General features: G+C 44.2%; 1 protein-coding gene across 1 annotated transcript; it reads left to right on the top strand.

Moving 5' to 3' along the window:
* Positions 1–2,563: 2,563 nt before the first annotated feature.
* Positions 2,564–18,334, top strand: LOC101940205 (C-type lectin domain family 2 member L). Its single transcript, XM_005295725.5, has 5 exons — positions 2,564–3,033; positions 7,804–7,893; positions 12,378–12,541; positions 13,962–14,065; positions 16,275–18,334. Exons 1-5 carry the CDS (start codon positions 2,685–2,687, stop codon positions 16,408–16,410), a joined length of 843 nt encoding a protein of 280 aa, XP_005295782.2. The 5' UTR covers positions 2,564–2,684; the 3' UTR covers positions 16,411–18,334.
* Positions 18,335–19,082: the final 748 nt, after the last annotated feature.

The raw sequence follows: 19,082 nt of genomic DNA, 5'->3' as shown, positions 1-19,082 counted from the left end.
TTACACGGGGGTTAGGTTCTAAAATCACTGCGTAACAGGAAAATTGCGTATAGTGAAAATTACCATAAAGTACAGTATACACTAGAACAGGGGTCCTCAACCTACGGCATGCATGCCAAAGGTGGCACGCAAGGCAATTTCTTTTTAATGGCAGGCTGTGGGTCCCGGCCGCCGCTGAGCCTGCTGCCGACCTGGGGTTCTGTTCACTCAGCTGGCAGCAGGCTGAGCAGGGCCAGCAGTGGGCCGGCTCCTGCCAGCCGGGGTCCCAGCTGCCAGCCCCGCTCAGCCTGTTGCTGGTCTGGGGTTCCGGCTGCCAGCCCCTTGCCAGTCGGGGTCCCGGCCGCCAGGAGGCTGAACGGATCCAGCGGCCGGGACCCCGGCTGGCAGCAGGCTGAGCAAGCTGAGCGGGGCTGAGCAGGCTCTGGAGACAGTGGACGGAACCCCAGACCGGCAGCAGGCTGGGGTCCCGGCCGCCAGCCCTGCTCAGCCCGCTGACGATCTAGGGTTCCAGCTGCCGGCCCCTTGCCAGACAGGGTCTCGGCCACTGGCCCTGCTCAGCTTCCTGCCGGTCTGGGTGAACGGCAAGAGGCTGAGTGGAGTCGCCGGCTGGGACTCCAGTTGGCAGCTGAGTGAACGGAACCCCAGGCCGGCAGCAGGCTCAGCAGTGGCCGGGACTCACAGGCTGCCATTAAAAAAAAAAAATCAGCTCGCGTGCCACCTTTGGCACGTGTGCCGTAGGTTGAGGACCCCTGTTCTAGTGTATACTGTACTTTATGGTAATTTTCACTATATGCAATTTTCCTCTTATGCACTAACCTTAGAACCTAACCCCCGCGTAACATGTGACTCCACTGTATTCATTTTTGAACATTTATAATAAGTGATGCTCCGGAGGGGAGGGGAGAGGTGCAAGGTGGAAGTTTTGCCTAGGGTGCAAAATATCTTTGCATCGGCCCTGGATACTGTGTCAGCTGATCCCCACAGTCTCCAACCTACCTGGGCAGTACAGCAGACATGGCCCTGCCCATTAGCTCCTCTCCACTCCCTAGTCCACCCACCACTTGCTCAGGGCCGGCTCTGGCTTTTTGGCTGCCCCCCCAAAAAAAACCCTGCGGCGCGGCTGGAGCGCGGGTGCAGGGGGACCGGCTGGGGGATGTGTGGGGGAGGGAGCAGGCGGGAGAGAGAGAGAAGGGGGCGGCCAGGGCTACAGCAGGGGCACTGCCACGCAGCCCCTCCCGCTGCGCCGCCTCCTGCCGGTGTATCACCACAAAGTGCTCCCGCTCCCGTTTCGCTACTTTGGGTGTACTGAGCATGCTCAGTCGAACTGAGCATGCCCAGTAACCTTCGTTGTAGCCACTGCCCTCTCTCTGCCCTCTCTCTGCCCTTACTTCTGCTAATGATTTGCTGCCTCCTCTTTGGGGGGGTTTAAAAGGATTAAGGGGGGCAAATCGCAGCGGGGGGCTGTCAGGGTCTGAGCATCCATCCCCCCCACAGGAAGCAGACCGGGAATGTTTTCCACCACAACCCCATCCCTCCCGTTTTGCAACCATCCCTGGACCAGTGACAGGTGGTGATACACCGGCAGCCGCAAGGGCTCCGGTCGGCGGGGAGGGAAGGAAGAGGACTGCCCTGCAGGGCGGCCAGAGCAGAACAAGAACAACAACAAAAAAAGCGGCCGTGCCGCCCTACGATTGGGCAGAATGCCGCCTCCAACAATCTGCCGCCCCAAGCACCAGCTTGCTCAGCTGGTGCCTGGAGCCAGCCCTGCACCTGCCTCCCCCTTAAGGCTTAGCCCTCTTACTTTTAAAAATGATTGCTTGCCCCTCTCCCCCCCTCAGGCTTTTCTGGCAGCCCTGTTGCCAGGTATCCAGTTTTAGACTGGAAACTCCAGTAGAAAACGGGACCTGAGTGTCCGGTTAGCAGTGCTGACTGGAAACAAAATGTCCGGTTATAGGAGTAACCACATTATCCTCCGCTCCTCCCACTCCCAACACCCACCCCAGAGGGCTGGAAGAGAAACTGTCCTGCTGCTGTGGGAGAAGGGGTGTGACGACACGGCAGAGAGAGACAAAAAATATGGGCTAGAACCAGGTAGGTACCCGCTCTATGTGGGCAGGGGCAGGGGGGATCCTGTTTATCCCCTCCCCAGCCCTGCTGCACTTGCAGTTTACCCCTGACCCCTCCCTTACTCCAGAGACCAACCCTAGCTCCCGCCCCACTGTACTTTTACCCCCTGCCCCTTTTACAATTATTTCCCAGGGGGGCCCACAAAAAGTTAATCCGGCCCTGGGGAAGAATGCATTACTTCCATGTCTTGGTGTGGATGACATGAATTGACACTAAAATTGGATGCTTTTGCGTCCTCAGCTTTTTCTACAGCGGGGAAGAGTATCTGCATCTGGTGTTTGGGCTCAGCTCATTATAAGGTTCAGGTTTCTGAACCCCTCTGATCTCCCATAGTCTGGGCATGTTGGTAACTCGGCAGGAGGGTGCCTGTCACTCTCTGCTGGGTGCCGCCTGGGAATGTACATCGGCCCGGGCTGCTGCTGATCCCCGTCCCCGACCTGGGCTGCGGGGCGGGGGCTGGGAGCTCGCAGAGGAAGTGAAAGTGAAAGTAGATAAGAGAAGCGAGCGCTGGGTCCCGGGGAGCTGCTCGGTAGCGGGGGCGCGTCGCCGTCGGAGGGATGCAGAGCGTCGCAGGGCAGAGCGGGAGCGAATGGTCCCACCGGCCTCCGCCCCGCGGGGAGAGGCCGCAGCTGAGGTGGAGGCGCGGCCGCCACCGTCTATCCAAGTCAGAGTCAGACCTGAGGGATGTAGGCCCCGACCCGGCTGGGGCCCAGCTAGCCCTGGGCGGCGCTTGGCCTGCGGATCCCTCCAGGAAACGGGGCTCAGCACGGGACTGCCTGGTGCTGATGGATACCAGGAACTGCGATCCGGAGCTGGGACGAGGCATAGGAGGGGAAATGGAGCAGCTCCTGGGGTCAGGGCCCGGCGCCGGGACCCTAAAGGCCAGCTGGAGACACACCACGTGGGGTGAGAGGGGGAGGGGAGAGGTCTATGGCTGGTGTTTGTGTGACATGCTGCCTCCTCCTAGAGCCCCTCATCGTCCCTTCTCCCCATGTTGCCCTTCCACCCTCTCTGCGACTCCACCCAATCTTCCTTCAAGCTCTCCTCCACACCCCTGGTCTCCCCTTTCCCCTCCACTCCCTGCCTTCTTCTACTCTCCCCTTCACCCCTTGCTATTTCCTCCTCTGCCCTAGCCTGCTCTCCTTGTTCTTTCCCTGTAACAAGCACTACTTTCTTAATAATGTGCAAGACAGCTCCTTACACGTCAACACAGGGGGGCTGAAAGTGATAGGAGAGGAGTGACGGGCAGGGGAAGTTTGTGTGGGGAGAGAAAGATGCAGGCGCTGTCAGAGGAGGGGATTCCTGGATACACACGCTCTGTAAAGAAATAAAGGCTTTCAAAGTCCCTGCTAGAGCTGGGACTAACTGGGGTTTAGGTTTGGGAAATGGAACTGAAATTCCAAATGAAAATTTGTTTTAGTGACATTGAATTACATCCCCCTGCACCAAAACGGAAACACTGGAGGTGTTTGAGGTTGAACAAAACGTTTTGTTTTGACCCAAAACATTTTTAAACGTGTCAGGTGGTTTTGGGGTGTTTTTCATTCTTTAAAAAAATATAACTAAATTTAGAAATGAAACACCATTTTGAAATGGAAAGTTGAAATGTTTTGATGTTTTTTTGGGGGAAAAAACCAATCCAGTTTTATTGTCCCAGACAAAACTATTTGCCAAATTTAACTTGAATTTCACAAATAGTTTTGGTGTCCTGAATAGTGCATTTTTTGGTGAATTTACCATTCATAAAAAAATATGCTACCAGTTCTAGTCACTACACATAGGTACAGGTGTTGATTCTGAATTATTAAGTCCTCATCTCTTGTATTCCCTGGCCTCACAATAGTGTTTGTCAGCCCACCAGGTGTCATTTATGAGCTAGAGCAGGGGTAGGCAACCTATGGCACGCGTGCCGAAGGCGGCATGCAAGCTGATTTTCAGTGGCACTCACACTGTCCAGGTCCTGGCCACCGGTCCGGGGGCTCTGCATTTTAATTTAATTTTAAACGAAGCTTCTTAAACATTTTAAAAACCTTATTTACTTTACATACAACAATAGTTTAGTTATATATTATAGACTTATAGAAAGAGACCTTCTAAAAGCGTTAACATGTATTACTGGCACGCAAAACCTTAAATTAGAGTGAATAAATGGAGACTCGGCACACCACTTCTGAAAGGTTGCCGACCCCTAAGCAAGAGGTTCCATCTTTTCATTAATTCCCAGTCCTGTTGTTGCTCATCTCTTTGCCCCAAGATTCTCACTGTACTATCTTCAGCCCTCACCTCCCTTCTGTCCCCTCCTTCTCATCATGCCACATATACACTAGTTATTAGGGCTATCGATTAATCACAGTTAACTTACACGATTAACTCAAAAAATGAATCTCAATTTAAAAAAATGAATTGTGATTAATCACAGTTTTAATCACTGTGTTAAACAATAAAATACCAATTGAAATTTATTAAATATTTTGGATGTTTTTCTACATTTTCATATATATTGTATTCTGTGTTGTAATTGAAATCAAAGTATATATTATTTTTTATTACAAATGTTTGCACTGTAAAAGTGATAAACAAAAGAAATAGTATTTTTCAATTCATACAAGAACTGTTGTGCAATCTCTTTGTCGTGAAAGTGCAACTTACAAATGTAGATTTTTTTTTGTCACATAACTGCACTCCAAAACAAAACAATGTAAAACTTCAGCCCCTACAAGTCCACTCAATCCTACTTCTTGTTCAGCCAATCACTAAGACAAACAAGTTTGTTTACATTTACAGGCAATAATGCTGCCCTCTTCTTATTTACAATGTGACCAGAAAGTGAGAACAGTCATTTGCATGGCACTTTTGTAGCTGGCATTGCAAGGTAGATATGCTAAACATTAGTATTCCCCTTCATGCTTCTGCTACCATTCCAGAGGACATGCTTCCATGCTGATGACACTTGTTAAAAAAATAATGCATTAATTAAATTTGTGACTGAACTCCTTGGGGGAGAATTGTAGGTCCCCTGCTCTGTTTAAGAACACTTTAACTGCAGAGTTCACAAAATGCAAAGAAGATACCAATGTGAGATTTCTAAAGATAGTTAGAGCACTCAACCCAAGGTTTAAGAATCTGAAGTGCCTTCCAAAATCTGAGGGATGAGGTGTGGAACATGCTTTCAGAAGTCTTAAAAGAGCAACTCTCCGATGCGGAAACTTCAGAACCCGTACCACCCAAAAAGATAATCAACCTTCTGCTGGTAGCATCTGGCTCAGGTAATGAAAATAAACATGCGTCGGTCCGCATTGCTTTGGATTATTATCGAGCAGAACCCATCATCAGCATGGACATATGTCTCCTGGAATGGTGGTTGAAGCATGAAAGCACATATGAATCTTTAGCGCATCTGGCACGTAAATATCTTGCAACGCCGGCTACAACAGTGCCATGAGAACGCCTGTTCTCACTTTCAGGTGATGTAAACAAGAAGCAGGCAGCATTATCTCCTGCATGTGTAAACAAACTTGTTTGTCTGAGCAATTGGATGAACAAGAAGTAGGACTGAGTGGACTTTCAAGTTCTAAAATTTTACATTGTTTTATTTTTGAATGCAGGTTTTTTTTGTACATAATTCTACATTTATAAGTTCAACTTTCATGATAGAGAGATTGTACTGCAGTACTTGTTTTAGGTGAATTGAAAAATACTATTTCTTTTGTTTTTTTTACAGTGCAAATACTTGTAATCAAACATAAAGTGAGCAGTATACACTTTGTATTCTGTGCTGTAATTGAAATCAATATATTTGAAAATGTAGAAAACATCCCAAAATATTTAAATAAATGGTATTCTATCATTGTTTAACAGTACAATTAATCACGCGATTAAACTTGATTAATTTTTTTTATCACTTGACAGCCCTACTAATTATCCTTCAAAATAACATGGGTTCCACTCTTTGTGATGTTAGAAGGATGTGTGTTGTAGTGAGTGGACTGAGGTAGGGGAGGCCTGGCCTCTAGCATCTCAGTTGTCCATCCTTCTAAGAGGAGAGGTACTCTATCAATGAAAACAACAAGGAGTCTGGTGGCACCTTAAAGACTAACAGATTTATTTGGGCATAAGCTTTCATGGGTAAAAACCTCACTTCTTCAGATGCATAGAGTGAAAGTTACAGATGCAGGCATTATGTACTGACACATGGAGAGCAGGGAGTTACTTCGCAAGTGGAGAACCAGTGTTGACAGGGCCAATTCAATCAGGGTGGATGTAGTCCACTCCCAATAATAGATGAGGAGGTGTCAATTCCAGGAGAGGAAAAGCTGCTTCTGTAATGAGCCAGCCACTCCCAGTCCCTATTCAAGCCCAGATTAATGGTGTTAAATTTGCAAATGAATTTTAGTTCTGCTGTTTCTCTTTGAAGTCTGTTTCTGAAGTTTTTTTGTTCAATGATAGTGACTTTTAAATCTATAATAGAATGACCAGGGAGATTGAAGTGTTCACTTGCTGGCTTATGTATGTTACCATTCCTGATGTCCGATTTGTGTCCATTTATTCTTTTGCGGAGGGACTGTCCGGTTTGGCCAATGTACATGGCAGAGGGGCATTGCTGGCACATGATGGCATATATAACATTAGTGGATGTGCAGGTGAATGAGCCCTTGATGGTGTGGCTGATGTGGTTGGGTCCTGTGATGGTGTTGCCAGAGTAGATCTGGGGACAGAGTAGGCAACGAAGTTTGCTACAGGGATTGGTTCCTGGGTTGGTGTTTCTGTGGTGTGGTGTGTAGTTGCTGGTGAGTATTTGCTTCAGGTTGGGGGGTTGTCTGTAAGTGAGGACTGGCCTGCCTCCCAAGGTCTGTGAGAGTGAGGGATCATTTTCCAGGATAGGTTGTAGATCTACCTGGTCATTCTATTACAGATTTAAGAGTCACTATCATTGAACAAAAAAACTTCAGAAACAGACTTCAAAGAGAAACAGCAGAACTAAAATTTATTTGCAAATTTAATACCATTAATCTGGGCTTGAATAGGGACTGGGAGTGGCTGGCTCATTACAGAAACAGCTTTTCCTCTCCTGGAATTGACACCTCCTCATCTATTATTGGGAGTGGACTACATCCACCCTGATTGAATTGGCCCTGTCAACACTGGTTCTCCACTTGCGAAGTAACTCCCTGCTCTCCATGTGTCAGTATATAATGCCTGCATCTGTAACTTTCACTCTATGCATCTGAAGAAGTGAGGTTTTTACCCACGAAAGCTTATGCCCAAATAAATCTGTTAGTCTTTAAGGTGCCATCAGACTCCTTGTTGTTTTTGTAGATACAGACTAACAAGGCTACCCCCTGATACTCTATCAATGAGTCATTCTCTTGCTAACAGTTCTGAAGGAAACCACACATTCACAGAGGCAAACACTTCATATTTTGAGTGCCTAAAGTTAGACACCTACATCCATATTTAGGCCTTCTTTTCAGAGGTACCAAGCATCGGCAGTTCCCATTGACTTCTATGGAAGTTGTAGCTGCTCAGCATCTCTGAAAATCAGGTCACTTATTTAGGTGCCTAAATACAGATGTAATTTGAATTCATGTTTGATTTTTTTTTAATGACCAAGTCTCTAAACCCTTCAGATCTATACATATTTAAGTCACTGAAGCATCTCAACTCTCTCCTTTTCAGGCCTCTGCTCACACCTCTGGTTCTGGAGACGGGTTGCTGGAATTTTGATTGCTGTTTCTGCGATTGTCCTCTTGCTGTGGTTTAGCTTGCGTAAGTGCATTTAAGACAAACTGATGTTGGAAAGGCAAAGCAATATCTTTCCTTTCCTCCTTCCCACCTCAGAGCCTTCTGGCTGCTATGAGGATGGGAGAGATCTACTATTTATCCCCCTCTCCATCCTCCCAACCTACTAGCTGCTCTGATGGAGGAGAAGGGTGTCTTTACCTTTCCCCCAGGCTTCTGTTTTTGGGTCCTCTCAGACAGTAGCCCAAACGTGTAACCCTTTCTTGACTGTATTCAGTCAACACACTTAAAATCTCTACACCTGCATATGTAGTGCAAATCTTGCCCAGAGCAACAAGCTGTGCGTTTCACCCTGGTCACTGTGACATTCCCCCCCCCCACCTTCCCCCGTGGTACAACATGGACTATGGGACTGCTGTGCCCCCTTTAACTCTCTGGCTCAGGATACCTCTCACACTGCTCTGCTAGTGACAACCAGCCCCTTCAGGCTTTGCTCTCACACAGCCATTAGCATGTGAAGGCACACCCAAAGTTGTATGCAGGCTCTCACAGCCTCTCATAAACTATCCACAGGGAGACACCAGTAAATTCCCGCAGCCTTGCACCCCAGTAATGTACCATCTTACACTGCTCAAGGCTTCCTTGGACAGTACAAGCTCATAAGTCCGTCATTTTATCAAAGAACATTAATATGCACCAGCCCTTGTTAACCTGAGCTGAGATTCCATAAGCACTTCAATCAAAAATACACTGGTTGAGATAAAACATTAAACAAGTTTATTAACTACAGACAGATTTTAAGTGATTAAGTGTTAGGTGTAGAGGTCAGAGTTGGTTACATAAGAAATAAAAGGTAAAATCCTAAACTTTATCAGACTAAGCAAGATTTGAATCAATCAGTTTTTCACACCTTACTGGATGTTGCAGGCAGAATACAGTTCACACTAACTAGAAAGCTTAGTTAGGACCATCCTTTCTCCCAAGTTCTAGGAGGCTTCCCTTTTTCTTCCAAACGATCTTGCTTCTAGGTGTTGAGATGAGAGAGGAGAGAGTTGGTCTGGTGATGTCATTGTTCCTGAGTTTATACTATCCTCCAGGTGCCTGGAAAAGTACTGGCTCAAACATGGAGTCTTGGATCACATGTCCTGACGTGCCTTGTTGAGTCAGCGGTTATTCATTGCCTATGTACTCTTTGAGGAGTCATCAGGAGGGGCCCACTGGGAGAGTAGATTCTCATTAATGGGCCATCAACACATTGCTGGCTAGTACTGATGAAAATCTGTCTTGTGGGTGTTAGTTGCTCCTTTGTTGCCACTGAAAGGCTAGCTGTGGGTGTTTCTCAAACTCACAACATATTTCAGTAACAAACATATAGCAAAACTTCATAACTTCACATACAATGTTAATACATACAATTCAACAGGATAGTAAACAGATCATGACTTTTCAAATAATACTTCACAAGGCATACTTATCACAAAACATATCATATTCATATAACCGTGGCAAATAAGGGGGTACCAGGGTGCTATTTTGAGATACAGTGCTTCAAACTCTGCTGCTTAGAGCTTTCACAGGCATCTGCAGAGCAAAATTGACCTGGTTCATGTCAGTTCCACTGCTGCTCTCATGTCTTTGAATAAAAACAGTGTAAACTGATCAGGCTGGTCAGTTTGTTGCTGTACTTCAGCTTGGCAAAGGTCTGAGGAGCAGCAGAGGCACTGAAACTGTCTGTCAACAGACTTAGGAAGACAGCACTGTATTGGTTACACTTGGTTCCAGTTTGGAAAGTTTCCTGGCTTCAGAGAGTCTGATTCACCATTTTGTGTCAAGCTAGGTTTATGTCTGCTCTGAGTTGCTGTATCAGTGCAAATCACCAAGGATACCAGTGAATCAGGCCTTTAATGAAAACTTAGGTTCAGCAGAAGTTGATGGTACTTTCCTGGGAACGTTTCCTATGCATTCTTAGTGACCAGACAAATGGACTTTTCAAGCTCACTCAAAGCATTTCATCTTCAAACTGCTTAGCTACTGTTTACTCTTGGTAAATATTATAATTCCTAGTTTATAGATGGAGAAACTGAGGCAGAGTTGTCAAGTGACTTGCTCAAGGTCACACAGTAAATCAGTGGCTCGGACAGATTGGAACTTGAGCTCTTGACTCCCAGTCTTGTCTTCAATTTACTAGACTGCATCTAATTTTCCACTTTTCCCCATCACTGTGTCTAACTAGTAATAAAGGCCCAGATCCTCAAAGGCCCAGATTTCGGCTTCCAACTTCCATTAATTTCAGTAGAAGTTAGGGGCCTAAATACCTTTGGGAAACTGGGCAAACGTGCCTGTATTGCTGTGCAAAATTTGATACTATTTCTAATCTGATATTAAATTTTTAGCTAAACAGCATCAATGCTTCTTGTCAATTTTTAAATTAGAACTGTCTTTAATTTAAATAGAGTGCTTTACAAGCTCTGTCTTTAATAAGACCATTAAAAAAAATAATACCAGTCCTGGTATTTAACAAAACAGCCCAAAAATTATTCTCCTTGTCTTCTCAGGTCCTCCTAACCTGCTTGTGGTGCCATATTCTAAGTAAATAAATTGCTGCTTCATCATGTAGGTCATTGAAAGGTTTGCAAAGTTCATAAGAACTGTTTAGAATTAAGGTTAACTTCAGCTCAATCCTACATACTTAACTGCATTAAGAGAATGTTATTGAGGTTGCAAAGTCAAGCACTCAAAAGTCAGTAAATGCCAGTATTATGATTGTCTGTACAACTTAATTCTGCCATCTTCTGCATATATATTAAGATACAGTGTTTAATGATGTGATCACATACTATTTTTTCCCTGGGACCCCAGCCTCATTCAGTGTCCAGTATGGTTGGTGTGCAGGTAGTGAGGCAGCTGTTCAATATTTTTATTCTCATTATTTAGTTATTAGTGTACACTATCCAAAGCCTGCAGTGAATAAAACATTATTCATTTCCTGGTAGTCTGTAGTTGAGCACTTGTCACTGTACTATCTGAGGACCTCACAAACATTGAGAAATTTCTCTCTACAGTGAGGTAGAAGGGCATTATGATCTCCATTTTACAGATGGGGGAATTGAGACAGACTTGCCTGAGACCACACAGTGTATCAGTGGCAGAACCAGACTTAAAATTTAGGACCACTTCACTCCCAGCCTTGTTTTCATTCCTTCAGTTCATGCTGCCTTACTGTCAAGCATCCACTGACTTTAATTGCAGTTATGGGTGCTCAGCACTTCTGCAAATCAGACCTCAAGTGTCTTGGTTGGGTACCCAGAAAATTAGAAACATGTCATTAATAGCCACCTGCAAAATTTTTGGTTTAAGTGCCTTGTTCAGCATCACATAAGAATCCCATGGCAGAGCCAAAGATAGACATGAGTTTGCCTGTTTGGCATTCACCTGCTTTACCTATAATACCATCCTCTCCACACATTTTCTAACTTCTAGAGCAAGTGTGGCAGGGATCCTACATGCAGCCTAATTTACTACACAACCCTGATTCGTTTTCTGACCATTATCCATCCATTGCACTGAAGAAGACAGGGACCTGTAAAAAAAAAAAAGAGTATGTGATCGTGTAATTAAAAATTATAGCATGATGCATATGCACAAGAGGCTCAAATTAAGGTTATACGGGCCACCTAAATTCTGGCATTTTCTAGGTTTTCAGTGCTTTCCTTTTGCAACCTAAATAATGTTCTTTTAACATAGACTTAAGGTCAGAAGGGATCATCATGATAATCTAGTCTGACCTCCTCCACATCGCAGGCCACAGAACCTCACCCATCCACTCCTGTAATAGACCCCTAATCTCTGACTGAGTTACTGTTATCATCAAATCATGATTTAAAGACTTAAAGTTACAGAGAATCCACCATTTACACTAGTTTAAACCTCACTGAAAGTCAGTGGGACTTAGCCTTTTAAAATAGTAGGTTCTTTTAAAAGTGATTTTAATGGGAGTTAGGCACCCAACCTGTTTAGGTGATTTTGAAAAGATCACTGTAAGTGCCAAAGTCAATTTGAACATTTTATTCAATGTGTTTATCTCACAATCTCAAACCCCTTCCCATGCCCCAAAGCCCCAAACATTCTTCACTCAGCTGTCTGCCCTCCCATGTCCTGCCAACTTTTAGCTGTGTATTTTCAATACAGAAATTTACAGCCCATTGTCACTTGATAATTTAGGGAGAAAATACAATAAATTAAATTTAATATTTTAAATAATTAACAGAAGATACTGTATTGCATTGTTCAGTTTAATCTTTAATTCAGTACAAGCTTCCATTTTTTAATATACTAGAAGTTGCAGCAGAATTTCCCAGGTTGTTGTAGCAGTATCACAGACACCAAAGTGCCTTGCCACAGAATTTAGGACCAGCTTGCTGTGGAGTTCTTAGGGAATAGTGAATAAAACACACAGTCCTATGTATTTGCTATGTACTAGGATAGTAATATTCACTTCATTTCAAATAAAGGTCTTCCCAGATTGCCTCACCAGGAGCCATGCCATGATGACTGGCTATACTACAGAAAGAAATGTTATTACCTCTCAGAAGATCAAGCAGACTGGGACTCCAGTCAGAGCTTCTGCTCTGCACATGGGGCTTCTCTTGCTGTGATTGAAAGCCAACAAGAAATGGTAAGATTTCCATCCTTCTGATACAGCATCCCTTCTCTCACACCAATGATTCCTGTAATGTTATCACTCTTCCCCCTTCCTCCCCCTCCCCCCACACACATACACCCTGGAATATCAGAATATGCTGGAATCCAACATAGCATGTGACAGAGCTGCTTGTCACTAACAGAGAAGTCAAATCACAAACATCGTGTTCAGTGATATATAAGTTGATTCCATTAGCATCCATAACAGAAGCCCGTTCATGTTCTGAGATGGGGTGGAAGGAGTTTTCAGAAATTAAAACTGCAAAGTGGGCATGGATTAAAAGTAACCATCAAAGGAAATAAAAATTTGAGATGGACTTTTTTGTGTTTCTTTTTTAATGAACAAAAAGGCCTAAATGTTGTTTTTTTAATAATAATTTTTGGCTTATTAGAAATGTAGGGTCTCATCCTGTACTCCTAAAGTCAATGGGAGGTTTGCAATTTGACTTCAGTGAGTGCAGGATCCGAATTTATATCTGATCTACCCAGAAAGAAAATAGAATGAAATGGCGAAATGATATCATCAAAATCAAGAATGAAAATTGAACAATTGGGAAGGTAAGGGATATTTGTTCTGTATTTCTCAACTTTTATGCTGGTGTAACTTTACTGAAATCAGTGGAGTTATCCTGGCATAAAACTCCAGCAGGACAATGGTGAATCAGGTTCAGTGTACTTAAACATTGTAATCTCTTAATCTAAATATGTATTTACTTAGATTTCTCCTACTCTCACCCCTCACCACTATTAGTTAAGTGAAGTCATTGCGCTGAAATATTTTGCTGTCCTTCAGAGCATTGTATTATCTGTTATCCATGATACACAACTGATGATATTAATGATCTGTGCACTTTTGCAACTGCAGGGGTAGCAGAGCATGAGGTGAGGTGGGGTGAGGATATACTAGTGTCATTGTAGTGGTTTCTTTCTGACTGGCTGAAGTTATATTTTGGTCTGCTCTGATCAGTGACCAAGGCTCTGTCTGTCCAACAACATGGCTGACTGGCTCATCCTCCATTGACTATAGTTAGTGACCTCTCTGTGCTTTTAGAGTTGTTTCTTGCAATGAAATTTAGCAATAGAGCAGTAGCGATCTAATCAAGAAAACACATTGGGCTTGATTGTCCACTGCCTTGTACCTTGTGTGGCTATTTAGATCTGTGCAAAGGTGAGTAAAACTCTCCCTATTCAGAATGGTGTCATTTGACACCCACTTGGTCAGGCAAAAATGACAACACAAGGTGCAGGGCTGGGGAGAATCAGACCCCCGGTATCTGTCTGTAAAATAAAAGCAGGAACCCATTTTCAGAGCGGAAACTCTTCCATACTGATTGGATTCAGAAAAGATGCACTTCCCAGCATGGAAATTCATTTCTGACATATGTTTTGTCTAGAATTTCATAATGAATCGAATGCGCACAAGAGACTCTTGGATTGGGCTGCGCAAGAAAGGAGCCAAGTTCTACTGGGTGAATGGAGAGACACTTAATACGAGTCTGTGAGTTGTCCTTCAACTGTGCTATGTAAGAGGAGAGTAAGGAAAGTGAGAAATTAAGGGCTTGTCTACACACAAAAGTTGTTCTGCTTTACCTTTACCATCTAAAGTGGAACCCCTTCCCCCCCGAGTGTGGACATAGTTATACTGGTATAAATGTACTTAGGGGAAGAGGAATAAGCTATACTAGTAAAAATCGCCTTTATACTGATGTAACTGTGTCCACACTAGGAAGGCTATATTGGCATAACAATTTCAGTAAAAATATCATGTCCCTAACTGAACTAATTGTACCAGTACAAAACCCGTGTATAGACCTGGCCTAATGCTGTTGTCCTTCACAGAAGCTGGGGCTATTGTCCCCATGAACTATTATTTTCTTTTGTTCATTAGGAGAGAGCTCAGCTTCTTTTTAGTTAGTTAGAGAAGAAGGAGAGAAGAATTAGATATTGAAATTGTTGCTGTGTGTCTGGAAACAGTAAAGTCAAGAGACTGGCCCACTTTCTACTCTGTTACATCAATGCTGATCTGAAAGAACTTCATTAACTGCAATGGAGTTACTTCGGATTTACACCAGCTTAAATGAGATCAGATCTGGATCAATCTGTTTTATTTAATCTTGTTGCCTGCCTTTTATTTGACTATATGCACATTATGCTGTTACAGTCATGATTACAATACATTGTATGTATAAATTTCCACCTTATGTGAGGAGAAATTGACAGTAGTAATTTTAGTGGGTAAGATTGTTCCCTAAACAGGAATTACCTATGCAATAGATTAAACTCCATGAGGTTACCCTGTATGTAAATCGTCTAGGATCCAGAGGTCCTGTACTCTTTTAATAGCTCTCTGTAGTATAGCGCTATATTGATAAGGGCTCCAAAACTAGTAGATGTCCCCAGAAGCCCCACTAAAGATTGGTTCCCAGTGTGACCTGGGGAAATGCCTGAGGCAGCATTAATTTAGACGATTTTCTCCACCAAGTTGGTGGCCACCTCTACCTCTACCCCTCAAAGACCTAGCAGAGGAGGCTTTTCTGAAGTCTGGAAATGAGGAGACCTATGCTACAGGTGGGACTTCCCCTTTCTGTGGATTCCTCACAAAGATTTTGCTGGGATTTTGTCCTCTCCATCCATGAAGATGGTCTGGGCCATTCTTTCATATCGAAATACCATTTTAGATTTTGAACTGTCTTGCACATTCCAAACACACAAGCAGCTCCAGTAACCTAGCATCCAGTTGTGACTAAAGTAACCTTCTTTAGAAAGGGTGTCACAATAGGCCAGGGGTAGGCAACCTATGGCACGTGTGCCAAAGGCGGCACACGAGCTGATTTTCAGTGGAACTCACACTGCCCGGGTCCTGGCCACCGGTCCGGAGGGCTCTGCATTTTAATTTAATTTTAAATGAAGCTTCTTAAACATTTTAAAAACCTTATTTACTTTATATACAACAATAGTTTAGTTATATATTATAGACTTATAGAAAGAGACCTTCTAAAAACGTTAAAATCTATGACTGGCACGCGAAACCTTAAATCAGAGTGAATAAATGAAGACTTGGCACGTCACTTCTGAAAGGTTGCCGACCCCTGCACTAGGCAATAGTGGGAGTTTTCCATATACAAGAGTGTCACATGGTAGGCTCCATTTCTCCATGTGTTTTGCTTTGCAAACAGCCCCCACACACTCCTCTCTAAATCCAGCACCATGTGCTTATAATGTTTTATACCCATGCATGGTCTCCATAGCATAAGGCTTTCCCCAAGTTTCTACTTACTCCCTAGGCACAGGATGAGAGGAGGAGGGTGAGCTCACCTTTCTGAGCTCCTGGGTTTCTTTGCTCTTCCTTCCAGCCTCCTGTCCCATCCTGTCTCCGTTTTAATTGCCTCAGCTGATGAGCTGAATCCCCTTGTTAACTGGTTGATCACCCAGTCTTTAATCAGTTATCTCCCATTTGAGCCCAGGCAGGCAGGCTTACAGAGTGCACAGAGTGGTGAGTCAGCCTTAGGCTACTCCTGTTCTGACCCACAGAGTGATGGACAAAGCAACACATTTATTCCTCCCGAATCAGACAAATGTCAAATGGTTCCTTAAAATGTGTTCTCTGGGGCTTCGTCAGCTCTAGTTTTAAATGACATAAGCAATGAAGCATTGATCGTTTATTTCAGACTTTCTACCTTAATTCCTATTTTCTTATGGTTTTTCAGATTTCCTGTACACCTATCAGGTCATGAAGAATGTGCCCACACAGATTCAATCTCCATTTCTACATCAGAGTGCAGGTTACTCAGGAACTGGCTCTGCAGTGTGGGTCTGCCTCAGTCCAGCACACTTTCTCCATAGAACACAGCTTGATGTGTAAATCCATGGACTTTCTTCACATGTGGATCACTAGCCTGTAGTCCACAATATCTGAACATTTTGAAATTCAGGATCACAGTAGCAGCAGAGAAAACAGAGCCATTGTGGGAGGGTTCATGAATGCACATCTTCAGTACCAGCTGGATACTGATAAATAGAGCAATCATCCCTACATGGAGAAGAGTGATAATTCCTACGGGAAGCTGGTAGGGTCCGGGGAAAGCTTTGGCTGATATAGTGATAGCAATTGTAGCAGACTTCAGTGAGTGGACAGGACATTGACCATAACGAGATCTAAGAAATGACTGCAACACAAATATTTCCTTGTTTGAGCTTCAGCCCTGCTGAGGAGAAAGATGATAACACAGGTAAAGCAATCACTGATCATAGAGGGCTCTAAAGCACTGTCCTAGACCCAGCAAACCATCTTTTCATTTGTAAAGAGAAATCTCACTTATTGAGGACCTCAGTTCAGCAATGAGACTGCTGAAGGAAATGAAGCTGGCCAGACTCCTTGAGGACTCTGACAAAGAGCTCTAAAAAGAATGACGTAGAATAAATGGATTTCTTGGATGCGTAAAATGTCACAAAATGGTTATGTAAACTTTCTTACAAAGTTAATGTACAGTGTCCCTCATGTATCTTGCTCTTTCTGTTATATCCAGAGTTTTGTAATTCTGTACCGAAGAATTTCAGATTCAGCTTTGTGGGTCCTGGTGTTTCAAAAACGCCTAGGTGCCTAACACTTATTGGAGTTAGGGACCTAGGCACATTGAAAACCCCACTACATGCCTATCTGCATCTTTAAATACCTTTAAAAATCTGTCCTATTAGTCTTCTCTTCCCTCTTCCCCCTCACCCCCCTCCTCCATTTTGTTATATCACTTTAAATGTAGATCGGAGGCTGTTTGATGTGGTGACAGTGTCTTCACTTGTTTGTTGAGGTGCCTCATACATCATGAAAAATAAACGTTAATTTAAAGTGTTTTTAAAATGTAAAAGGCAGCATACCTCATAATAATAATGATTAATGCCTAGGTTTTCTGTTACTTTTCCTCAATAGATCTCAAAGTGTGTTACAAAGGAGGTCGGTATCATTACCCCTAGTTTAGATCAAGGACATCAGAATTTAACGTTTTAAAACAGAACAAGAGTTCTCTAAGTTTCTAAAAAGCCTCTGAAAATGTTTTTCTGAGCAAATCCTTTATTGACAGGCTGACAGCTCAAGAACAGATGACAGATTTCATTTCCATAGGCCTTATCACCATTTAGGTGAAGGGTAAGCTTGAGTCGTTTCAGCCCAAGGGATATATTTACCCCCAGAAAACAAACATTTGAGAACAAACATAGCTAAGCACTGCTGTTATGATATTACTGTAAAATTTGCCAGGAAAACCTTGGCTGAACCAGTTGCTTGTTCTTGTTACACCCTTCAAATGTAAACAATTGCTAGTTCAGAAAAAAAACAAAACTGTGCTCTGTCTCTGTCTGATTTCAGCACTGAAACAGAACAAAGTGTTTGACTTAACCATGTTAAACTTATTTATTAGAATATGTGTGTGAGCCAAATTCTCCTTTTAGTGAAACCAGTGTAAATCCAGAATCATTCCACTGCATAAGCAGGAATGGTGTCCCTAGCCTCTGTTTACCAAGAGCTGGGATTGGGTGACGGCATGGATCACTTGATGATAACCTGTCTGTTCATTCCCTTTGGGTCACCTGCCATTGGCCACTGTCAGAGGACAGGATACTGGGCTTGATGGACCTTTGGACTGACCCAGTACGGTCATTCTTATGTTCTTATCCATCTTAATATTGTTTTTATTTGGAAATGTCTTTGTTGTTTTCATTTTTTTTCTTAATGATTTAAAATGTCACATAAATAATAAACCCAAAGAAAATGTTAGTGTGGTATGTCTAATGATCTGAAGATATGAAATATCATAGAATCGTAGGACTGGAAGGGACCTTGAGAGGTCATCTAGTCCAGTCCCCTGCACTCATGGCAGGACTCCGTATTATCTAGACCAGGGGTTCTCAACCGTTTTCTTTCTGAGGCCACCATCAACATTCTATAAAAACTGCAGGGCCCAGTAGGGGAGGTGGGAGACTTGCAGTTCTGGACCCTTGGGCATAGGCATATTTTGACTTCTATTTTGGGGGGGGGGAAGGGGCGAGCAGGGCTTGGGCCAGCTCCGCACAGCATGGTCTGGGAAGGCAGCGCCACCTCCATGCCCTGACTCACCTCGGCAGACCACCCAGCTTGTCTGGGTTGTGTGTGGTGGGGGTTCAGCTCAGAAAGTTTGAAAACCACTCCAGCTAAAGGGAGGAGGTAGCTACAGGCTGTGTGCAGGCAGGGGGCTAGCTAGGGCTGTGTGCGGGTCTGGGGATAATTCAGGGTGGAGGTAGGGAGTCGCTAGGGGCTGTGTGCAGGCAGGGGGATAGCCCAGGGGGTAGGGAGGTGGGTAGCAAGGGGCTGTGAGCAGGCAGGGGGTAGGGAGGTGGGTAGCTAGGGATTGTGTATGGGCAGGGGGGATAGCTCAGAGTGCAGGGAGTGGGGTAGCTAGGGGCTTTATGTGGGCACTGGGATAGCTCAGGGTGCAGGGATGGGGTCGTTAGGGGCTGTGTGCAGGCAGGGGGTAGCCCAGGGGGTA

This window comes from Chrysemys picta, chromosome 1 (assembly GCF_011386835.1).
Source record: "Chrysemys picta bellii isolate R12L10 chromosome 1, ASM1138683v2, whole genome shotgun sequence".
Taxonomy (NCBI): Eukaryota; Metazoa; Chordata; order Testudines; family Emydidae; genus Chrysemys; species Chrysemys picta.
Note: the sequence above shows the minus strand (reverse complement) of the source record. Positions and strands in the feature narration are given on the sequence as shown.

What these genes read in the sequence shown, in the direction of transcription:
- LOC101940205 (XM_005295725.5), top strand. Translation starts at nt 2,685, where the DNA reads ATGCAGAGCGTCGCAGGGCAGAGCGGGAGCGAATGGTCCCACCGGCCT. An exon ending in CTGGAGACACACCACGTGGG is followed by an intron (nt 3,034 to 7,803) that starts GTGAGAGGGGGA and finishes TCTCCTTTTCAG; the next exon opens with GCCTCTGCTCACACCTCTGG. An exon ending in GAGACACTTAATACGAGTCT is followed by an intron (nt 14,066 to 16,274) that starts GTGAGTTGTCCT and finishes ATGGTTTTTCAG; the next exon opens with ATTTCCTGTACACCTATCAG.